General features: G+C 53.7%; 3 protein-coding genes across 3 annotated transcripts; 1 reads left to right on the top strand and 2 right to left on the bottom strand.

Annotated features, from left to right (window-relative positions):
- Positions 1-521: 521 nt before the first annotated feature.
- Positions 522-1,919, bottom strand: LOC136466234 (phenolic glucoside malonyltransferase 1-like). Its single transcript, XM_066464648.1, has one exon. The coding sequence runs from the start codon at positions 1,917-1,919 to the stop codon at positions 522-524; it is 1,398 nt and encodes a 465-aa protein (XP_066320745.1).
- Positions 1,920-6,785: 4,866 nt separating this feature from the next.
- Positions 6,786-8,034, bottom strand: LOC136464687 (protein CDI-like). The gene has a single exon (XM_066463650.1). It carries the CDS (start codon positions 7,893-7,895, stop codon positions 7,086-7,088), a length of 810 nt encoding a protein of 269 aa, XP_066319747.1. The 5' UTR covers positions 7,896-8,034; the 3' UTR covers positions 6,786-7,085.
- Positions 8,035-8,220: 186 nt separating this feature from the next.
- LOC136464686 (malonyl-coenzyme:anthocyanin 5-O-glucoside-6'''-O-malonyltransferase-like) lies at positions 8,221-9,767 on the top strand. The gene is given in 2 exon segments (XM_066463647.1): positions 8,221-9,544; positions 9,546-9,767. Coding segments are annotated over 2 exon segments (1,410 nt in total). The 5' UTR covers positions 8,221-8,224; the 3' UTR covers positions 9,636-9,767.
- Positions 9,768-10,448: the final 681 nt, after the last annotated feature.

The raw sequence follows: 10,448 nt of genomic DNA, 5'->3' as shown, positions 1-10,448 counted from the left end.
TAGTTATAATTTCCTAGAGAGTGCCCATGTTCAAATGATTCACATCAGCATCCTTAGCTTCACTGGTTCTGGTCTTATATGTGCTGCATCTAGTGTTCACTGTTTCTTCTTGTAGTTTTGATTTCCATTTGTGAAGTAATAATTATTTAAGTTAAGGGAACATTTCTTGTGAAAAGAATGAATGGCAGAAGTGCCATTGAGCTTGAGGTGGGCAATTATGTCTTCCTGAACGACAGAGATCTGATTGGAGTTTCTTAGCAAATAGAAACAAAAACGATCATGGCTCTGTTTTTTTTTTTTTTTGAGGGGAACGATCATGGCTCTGCTAGGATTACCCTGCCTGCGGCGGGCTCCGCTAGGCTTTGCAGGCTCCATGGCCAAGCCTGCAGGAGCACGCGGGCTTGCTTGCTTTAGCAAGTGGACGTCCACTGAGCCCGCAAATCTTTAGTTGCGACCATTGCGGCAGCGTGCGGGCTGTCCGCAACACGGCCCACTTGCATGTGAGAATCAACCGAGGCTGGTCAACAGGTCGAGCCGTCGAGGTAGAACGTACGGAACGCCTCCATCTCGGCGCGCGGCAGCGCCAGCCCGACCTCGATGCCGCCGTGCCCGTCGTGGCCGCTCTCCGCCAGCGCCAGCGCCCCCGTGCGTTCCACGTATGCGATCTCTACCTTCGTCGGCCTGCCCCACGCCCCGCCGAAATCCGCGGCCGCGTACACGCCCAGCTTCGGCGACCCGGCCACGGTCACCGCCCGCGCCGAAGCGTACTCCCGTACCCAGCGCACCCACCCCTGAGATCCCCGGAACACGCTCCCTTCCTCGCCAAGCCCCTCGATCGCTCGCCATATGGCTGCCGAGGCGGTCGCCGCGGTGAGCTCCCGCTTTGCGTGGACGCGGCAGAGACCAAGGCAGTTCCCGAAGTAGTTCGCCAGTATCGGCGGGCTCGCGCGGGGCTTGCACCCCGTCACGAACCCGAAGTGCGCGTCGGGTGCCGGAGCCCCTTCCAAGCCCCAGCCGCTGCCGCGCGCGTGCACGATGCCGGCCCACGCGGCGCCGCAGGCCAGCGCGTTGGGTGAGCACCGCGCCGAGGTCTCCGACTCGGCGTGCCTCCCGAGCGCGCGGAGCTGCTTCTCGGTGAACCGGAACGTGGCGAGCACGACGCCAGGGCGGCGACTGAGGTCCCAGTCGTCGAGGGGCTCGTAGCCGTCGGCTGTACCGAGCGCTCGATGGTCGCGCAGGAACGCCTCCCGGAGACCGGCGTCGTCCCGCACAACGCCGCGGTCGAACAGCGGGGGCACGTCCATCGCCACCGCCCTGTTGCCCTCGTGGCCGATGCGGTGGGCGGCAGCCCACGTGCTGAGTAAGTGCGTGTAGCTGGCGCCGTCGGCCACGGCGTGGTGCACCGTCGTGCCGATGCAAATGCCGGCACGGGGGAACACCGTAATCTGGACGGCGAGGACGCCCTGCTGCGACCGAGACCCGCCGTGCTTTGGCAGCGCGGGGAGCAGTGGGCGGAGCCTCGTGGTGTCGCGGGCGTGTTCGCCGGCGAGGTCTCGGAAGTCGTCGCCGCTGACGGCCACGGTTAGCGGGACCGAGTCGCCGTCCGAGAGCACGAGCTCCGGTGGCGCTACGCCCTCGGCGACCTCGCACGTCAGCTTCCCCGCCAACGGATATAAGTGGTGCAGCGCGGCGGCGAGGGAGTTCCTAAACCGTGGCAGCTCGCCGAGCGTGAAGTCGGAGACGTCGAGGAGGTTGGCATTGTCGTAGAAGAACAGACGCTGCACGGGCGGGATGGACCAGAAGACGAGGTCGAAGAACGTGAGCGGTAGCGCTCGTGGCTGCCCCGCCGCCGGTGCCGGTATCGGCGCGACGTGAAACTGCTCCAGCACAGTCACGAGGTGAGGTGGTGTTGGCGCCATATTGTGGTCGACAGAATCTTTGGGTCCGGAATGGCTGGTTAGTGGTTACTCTCAAATCACCATGGGCCATGGGGCAAGCGGCCTGCGGCCTGCGGACACGGCCCTATTAAAACGCGTCGCAGCTGAGCGGAGGCACCTGCACCACGGAAGCACCTGTACCACACGTCCGGAGGCATGTGGGCCGTGGTTTTTGAGGTACAGGGACTGTGGGTTCGTCGAGCTCGGTCCAGGAGTGGAGCGCGACGCCCTACCAGGCCGAAGAGAAGGACTGGATGACGTGGAGGGACGCAACATACAAGCGGGAGCGGCACTCACCGCGGTGTCTGTGGACGCATGAGATTGAGAGATTGAGATAATAATCTTCATGCTGTCCACGTTCGATTCGGTGTCACCCAAGGGCCAATGGATAAGTTGAGATTATTACTCCGTACTAGTTTGTTGGTCCACGTACAAGCCTGCTGCGTCTTTCTGAATTTTTTTTCTCGAATACGCAAAACATTTGTGTATCATTGTAATTAAGAAGAAGAAGAGTTTAACCATACAAACGACACGCTTTCTCATGAACGCCCTAGAAGGTCTTATAGTTTGATTGGACCTTCTTAGCAGACTGTTTCAAACTTCGATATTACATAAAAGTAAACAACCGAACTACGAGCAGCGCACTAATCTACGGAGCTGTGCATCTCCGCTAATGGCCGCGCGACTCTGCTCCGTCATCCGAGAAGAGCCTTCTACCAGTCATAGCATTGGTCGTCGGGAACAGCTCGTCCAGTGCTTCCACCTCGCTCGACGTTAAGTTCCTTGCGAAAAAGTCGTCGTAAGCTCTCTTGGACGCGGATGAGATTGGACCTGCTGCGTCTTTCTGAATTCATTTGCATAACTGCACACTAGTATGTTTGGAAGAGCTCCAACCGGCTTCAGCTTTTCTGACGCATTGACTGTTTATGTACTATTTATAGCAGCTTTTTTCTCCTCTCTCTCCTCTCATAGAGCCAGTGGGAGCGAGTGAAGCCAAAAAAAACTGGCTTCACCTGCTTCCACCGACTCTGTGAGAGGAGGGAGCTTTTTTCTCTCTCTCCTCCTCTCATAGAGCCCGTGGGAGCAAGTAAAGCAAAAAAAAAAACTGGCTTTACCTGCTCCCACTGGCTCTGTAAGAGGAGAAGAGATGAGAGAAAAAAGAGTTTCTATGAACAGCATATGAACGATGAATGAGTCAAAGAAGCTAGAGCTGGTGGGAGCCTTACCAAACGGGCCTTAGCTATGAAACCATTCCCATCGTATGAGAAGGTTCATATTATTGTGGCTGGTGGGGTTGGGTTGGTACATGAAAAGCTTACATATGTTCACTTCTTTTCTCCTTCTACAATCCTATCTAATCAACCGTACATGTAACCTACTGCCGCTTGCAATCCCACGTGATCGTATATATGTCTTTAGATTTTATTTGATATCCATGTATCAATCTCTAAATCCATATGTATTCCACTTCCACACCAACCCACCCAATAGACATGGATTAAGCGGATACATGAACATCCAAACAAGCTATCAACAGTTTTTCTTTTCCGCTACAAAATGTATGGCCGGCATATCATCCACCGATCCACCTCATCATTTTTTTTTTTTTTGCGTGAGGCTGATGATTCTGTTGAGAGGGTTTCTGTTAGGTTGCCTGTAGACTGTAGTTAGTCTGAGAGTGGCTGGATGTTCTTGGCTTAGAGTGTGTTTGTTTATGTGTCCCTCGCATTGGTACTCGCGGTACTAGAATCTTTTCTAGCGTGAGGCCAATAGTGTACGTGTGTTTGGGAGATGGGGCATTTGGGAGATCGAGCATGCTGTCGAGGCGTTTAACAAACTAGAGTGTCAGTACCTTGAATTTGGCATCCCCTTTGTAAACTAGTGCTAAATTTCACTGTATTGTTTCTAAAAATAACATGTACATGATTAAAATGAAACAAAACCCACAATTCCTATGCCACGTAATCTAGATGAAACTCATCTCATCTCTCTTCTCATAGTTAATTCCTATGTCACGTAAACATTGCTGATGTGTAATCTTATCTATATCTATATCTATATCTCTTATAAAGCAAAACCCCACTACAAGGTCTTTCTTGTATCACACTGTTCCACATATCATCAAATTGTCTAACCCATACAATTCTCATCGAGATGCATATCAATATGTGCAATCATTGGTGGCCACGGTTCTGTCTCCCCATCTCCTTTTGTCCTTTCTCCTTCCAAGCACTTGCAGGATGCCGCCATAAAGTTTGCAGACTGCTGCTATAAAAGTCTTAATATCAGCTGAAACGTTTCTCCACTGATCCTTCATTCATCCATTGTCTGTCAGTATATAAAGAAAAATTTTAGGATCCATGGAGGCATGATTTCTTGAGCATCCCACACCATGAATAAATTGTGCCTCTCACCACTATCGTTCAGAGCCCCAAACTATTTTTCTATGATTTTTTGTTTTGACTTTCAGGTTTCTTGGAGGCCGATTTTGCAAAGGGTATAACACATGAAGATTAGCCTAGAGAAAGGGAAATGGCAACTCTCATGAAGGCTCAAGAGGACTACTATAGCGACCTGTGACCCTGATGAAGAGACCCAGATATTATGGGCACGTTTCGTTTAACCGGTGATTCTTGCTTCGCCTTGCTCAACCAAATAACAAAGGAAGAAATGTGATTGGATTAATTCATCATTGGGTTACCTTGTGGCCTGCGCAAACGAGTTTTTCCTTGCCGAAGGAAGAGAGGAAAATCGACTCTCCACTACCTGCAATGCAAAGGCTTGCCTGTCAAAGTAAGGCCAGGTAAGACTGGCTTTGGAGCCAAACATAACCTATGTCTCTGCAAGTGGCATGCAGAACATTTCACTTCTGAGCATAGAATAGTAATCCCCCCCCCCCCCTATTCTAATTATAAGTCGCTTTGACTTTTTTGTTCGTCAATTTACCTATGTATCTAGACATATTCACCATGTTCGCTGGTTGGTGCTGGTGCTGATTTAGGCTGGCTGGTGCTGGTTTTTTGTGAGAGGAAAACACTGTTGGCTGGTTGAATAAGCCTGGCTGAAACCAACAAGCGAACATGGTGATTATGTATCAGTCAAAGCGACTTATAATTTGGAGCGGAGGGAATATTTCTTATATACAATGATTCAAGGAGAATATGATCTGTGCACGAGTATTAGCTTTCTTTGTAGAACTTTTTCTATGTTATTGGTTGATTTTTTGTCCCTTTATCTCCTCAAGTAATATCATGGCAATATGGATAATGTAGAGCTAAACCTATCGAGAATTTAGCTCGCACTTCTTATTGTTGCAATGACTTTGCTGAGACTTGTCCGCATAATTTGTTCATTATAGAGCAACAAACGCTTATTTTGTGCATATCAACCACAGTGACAACAATATCATAATTACGGTATTGGTTTTGTTGCATCCTTCGGCATTCAGTTTATTTGACATAGCAATATTAGTCATACAGATGATAGAAACATTAATCAACTCATATTAAATTGTAATATTCCAAGGAGCCTCTTGCTATCATTTAAGAATAAAACATATGCTATTTATTTATTTCTGTTAATGTGTACATATACTCTATATTCCTTTTAATGTTCCTCCTAAATTATTCACGACAAAATGGAAATTTATTCCAGCTAACTAGGAATAAAAGTTCCTCTGGAGTTGACCAATCAAATTGTCCAAACTACTATAGAACTAACCTTACTTCACTGATGGCCCATCGCTTCCTGGAAGTATGTTGAGCTTTGTATGTGTTATGCTTCTAGATGTATGTTTCAAATGTCGAGCTTTGTATGTTTCAAATGTTCCAGAAGTGTATTGCAAGTGTTTTATATGAATGCTGCAAAACTAGATCGTGATGTTGCATATGTTGCAATGGTTGTACACATATGTTGCAAGCTTCTGTTCCTAATGTTTCATCTGTTTTTCCAGACGTATGTTGCAAGTTGTTCATTTGAATGTTTCATATGTTTCACACACATGTTGCAAGTGTTTTATCTGGATATTACGTATGTTTTTACAATGGTTTCAAGTGTTTTTAAGATGTTTTTGCAAGTGTTTTGGATGCATGTTTTAAGTGTTTCATCTATCTTCAGACGTATGTTGCAAGTGTTATATCTGGATATTTCAAAGATAGATCGGATGTTGAATCTCCCTCCTCACCCTTGTGCTGTCTTGTCTTGGTGTCTCCTCCTCCTTCCAACGTCGGCGGGGCATCCCCCGCCCATCCCCCTCCCCTCCCCTCCTCCTAGATTGGCTTCAATTAGATATTCTTAGGATTGCATCTATTATAGATATTTTATTTCCTTAATTATAGGATCTTTATTGGCTTATAAATCAAGCAAGGCAAATATCTTGCCTGGCCTCAAGGGCCATCTACGTAAGCTCTCTTGCCTCCCTGCTCTCTCTCACGTGTGCCCTAGGGCAAGCCGCAGCAAGCAGCCGCCGCCGCTATCTCACGCCTGCACGGCTCCTCACCGCCACCGTGAGATCAAGCCACGACCTCTCGTCTTTCATCCCTACGCACTACGCAGCCGGGATAGGATCAAGGATCCGGCCTATCAATCAGATATGTTTGTTAGGAACCGTTGCACATACAGTTGCTCACGTTCCTAGTCTCCAGGGGCCAGGGAGCATGGAGATCCTACAGAATAGGCTCTGTGGTTATTGGTTAAGCCGTTGGCTTGCACGTTGTGCATGTGTATTTTATACAACTGAGATCAATGAAATGAACTTGCGTTGGCTCTCATCTCTTTCTCAGTTCTAGCCTCTCTTCAGCCTGTTCGCTTGTAAGTCATGGCTTATCAACCAACGAATAGTATTTTTCTCTCACACCAAATCAGCCAATACTACTTTCAGCCATAGCTTATAAGCCAAACCAGCCAAAACGAACAGGGCGTGGTTGGGCATGCAACCAACGCGTCTTTATTCTAACATCGACAGCTCACCAACATGACGACGATACATGGACATGTGGTACCGGTACTACTGCTACCATGCGAACAACCATATATATCCACAGACACGAAAACAGCACACAACGAAGCGGGAGCTGAGGATACGAGTAAATCCATACGACACCCTGTCTAACGCGGGCAGCAGGGAGATGATGGTACGTCGTCTCAATCTCAGGCATCCACCTCCACCGACACCACGGCGGGTGGCGCTTGTATGGATCCATCCACGTCCTTGTCGGCCTCTTCGGCCTCGTAGGCGTCGCGCTCCTGGACCCAGAGGTCCGCGAACTCGCAGTCCCGGTACCTCTCGAACCAGGGCCCCCCGGACGTGTAGTGTATCGCGCGCGGCGCCGTCCCGGCCTCGTCGGCGGGGTCGACGCGGTTGTGGCCCACGAGGAAGTTCCACACAAACGGCACCTCGCCGACCTCGTCGTCGTCGAGCCACATGAAGCGGTGCAGGTACGCGCCGCTGCGCGTGCTGACGGCCTCCGGCGTGAGCGCGGCGCGGTTCTTGGGGTGGCCGCAGTCGAAGAGCACCATGGAGGACCAGTTCTTGCGCGGGTACGACGTCTGCACGGCGCCGTCCATCTTGGTGGCCTCCGTGGGCGTGTAGTCGTGGTGCACGCACAGCACCGCGTGCCGCGGGTCGGCGTCGGCGGCGAGCCGCGCCAGCGCCACCACGTCGGCCACGAAGAGGAAGTCGCAGTCCACGAAGAGCGCCCACCCGCGGTACCCCGCCAGGTAGGGCGTCAGGAAGCGGGTGAAGGAGAACTCGGTGCTCTCCGTCGGCCCGCGCTCCCGCCAGTAGAGCCCCGCCTCGCGGAGCTCCTGCTGCACGATCGGGGTGATCTCCAGCGGGATGGACGAGCGGCGCAGCAGGGAGCGCCGGCACACGCGGTACGCCATGTCCTCGCGGGGGTCGTACCCTACGAACACACGGAACGGCTCCGCGCCGGCGCCCGCGAGGTTCGTCGACGACATTTTCACCGGCGGCGAGGCGCCTGCGGCCTGCGTACGTATGGGAGATAAGCCGAAGCGCTTTGCTACTGCTCAATGGTAGCCTATGAATAGAATAGCCAGTGCGACTTATCAGCTGCACGGGGTGCTGCGTTTTAATAGGCCGTGGCCGCTTGCCCCATGGCCCATGGATTGATTGGGGGTGTGCCCCATGGCGATTGGCGAGTTATCAGCTGCATCCGAGTGCTCACATGTGATTTCAGAGTAATAGGCCACTGGGACAGAGAGGCACAGACAACAGAGCCAGAGCAAAACACCATTGCAGAGCCAAGAGTCTGTCGGCCACGACACCGATGGCGCCTACACCACTTCTTCACCCCGTGACTGTCCTGGACCAGTTTCACGTCACGCCGTCGCCGGCACCGGCGGCGGGGCAGCCACGGGCGCTGCCGCTCACCTTCTTCGACCTCGTCTTCTTGGCCATCCCGCCCGTGCAGCGTCTCTTCTTCTACGACAACGCCGACCTCCTCGGCATCTCCGACTTCACGCTCGGCGAGCTGCCACGGTTTAGGAACTCCCTCGCCGCCGCGCTGCACCACTTCTATCCGTTGGCGGGGAAGCTGACGTGCGAGTTGGTCGACGAGGGCGTGGCGCCGCCGGAGGTCGTGTTCTCCGACGGCGATTCCGTCCCTCTCACCGTGGCCGTCAGCAGCGACGACTTCCGAGACCTCGCCGGCGACCATGCCCGAGGCACCACGAGGCTCCGCCCGCTGCTCCCCGCGCTGCCGAAGCACGGCGCGTCTCGGTCGCAGGGCGTCCTCGCCGTCCAGATTACGGTGTTCCCTCGCGCCGGCATTTGCATCGGCACGACGGTGCACCACGCCGTGGCCGACGGCTCCAGCTACGCGCACTTCCTCAGCACGTGGGCTGCCGTCCACCGCCTCGGCTCCGAGTACAACAGCGCGGTGGCGATGGACGTGCCCCCGCTGTTCGACCGCGGCGTCGTGCGGGACGACGCCGGGCTCCGGGAGGCGTTCCTGCGCGACCACCGAGCGCTCGGTACAGCCGGCGGCCACGAGCACCTCGACGACTGGGACCTCAGTCGCCGCCCTGGCGTCGTGCTCGCCACGTTCCGGTTCACCGAGAAGCAACTCCGCGCGCTTGGGAGGCGCGTCGAGTCGGAGACATCGGCGCGGTGCTCACCCTACGCGCTGGCGTGCGGCGCCGCGTGGGCCGGCATCGTGCACGCGCGCGGCGGCGGCAGGGGCTTGGAAGGAGCTCCGGCACCCGACGCGCGCTTTGGGTTCGTGACGGGGTGCAAGCCCCGCGCGAGCCCGCCGGTACCGGCAAACTACTTCGGCAACTGCCTCGGTCTGTGCCGCGTCCAAGCAAAGCGGGGCGAACTCACCGCGGCGGCCGCCTCGGCTGCCATATGGAGCGCGATCGAGGGGCTGGCCGAGGCAGGGAGCGTGTTCCGGGGATCTCGTGGGTGGGTGCGCTGGGTGCAGGAGTACGCTTCGGCGCGGGCGGTGACCGTGGCCGGGTCGCCGAAGCTGGGCGTGTACGCGGCCGCGGATTTCGGCGGGGCGTGGCGCAAGCCGAGGAAGGTGGAGATCGCATCGGTGGAAGGCACGGGCGCGCTGGCGCTGGCGGAGAGCGGCCGCGACGGAGACGGCTGGCATTGAGGTTGGGCTGGCGCTACCGCGCGTCGAGATGGAGGCGTTCCGTAAGTTTTACGTCGACCTGTTGGCCAGCCTCGGTTGAACATCTGCAAACGACGTGCAGAGCAACGCAATGTCGTGTTGACGTGCACTGTGTCTGTGTCATTTGTGGATGTGGCTTGTATACCCTGCTATTTTCATTTCCTCTCTTTTTTTTTGAAAAAAATTAACAAATTGCTCCTCTAGTCCCCGTTCGGAACGGTTTCAGACTCCACAGCTCGGCTGATTTCGGCCCGTTTAGTAGCACTTCTTGAGTAGGTTCAGGTGCAGCGCTACCAAACGAGGCAAGGCCCAGGCCTGATAACAACTTCGCATACCAAGCTCCTAAAATCGTGCTAAGAAAAGGCCTATGACTATGAACAACCGGCTCCTTTTCATCCATGGGATGCTTGTTGGACGCCGATCTTCCTGGACCTACGCGCTGCCGTTGTCCTCCCTCCTCACGCATACGTGGCCAGCGGCAAAGACCGCACAGGCGACAGGCGTGCGCGTGCGCGGTGATCCGGACAGGCGGCCGATCGGAGGCCGAACGGGAGGGGTGGTTGCCGTGGTGGGGATAGAGAGTTAGCCAGAGCCGGTGGGGAACGGGATAAGGAAAAGAAATATATATCTTTAAATTTTTCCTACATGGATTCTCGAAGTGTCTTTCAACTTAAGGCTGCGTTCGGTTATTCCGGATTTGGTCCGGGAACTATTCCAGTCCGTCAAAAGTATATAAATTACTGAACCAATTCCATTGGAATTGTTCTGGGCACTCGATCCACGACAAACGGACGTGCCCTAAGTGGTTCATTCGAAGTGTGGATTAGATCCATGATTGGACATAGAGTGAACTTAAAAGTACACTTGAAAAGTT

Source organism: Miscanthus floridulus, chromosome 7, assembly GCF_019320115.1.
Source record: "Miscanthus floridulus cultivar M001 chromosome 7, ASM1932011v1, whole genome shotgun sequence".
Classification (NCBI taxonomy): Eukaryota; Viridiplantae; Streptophyta; class Magnoliopsida; order Poales; family Poaceae; genus Miscanthus; species Miscanthus floridulus.
Note: the sequence above shows the minus strand (reverse complement) of the source record. Positions and strands in the feature narration are given on the sequence as shown.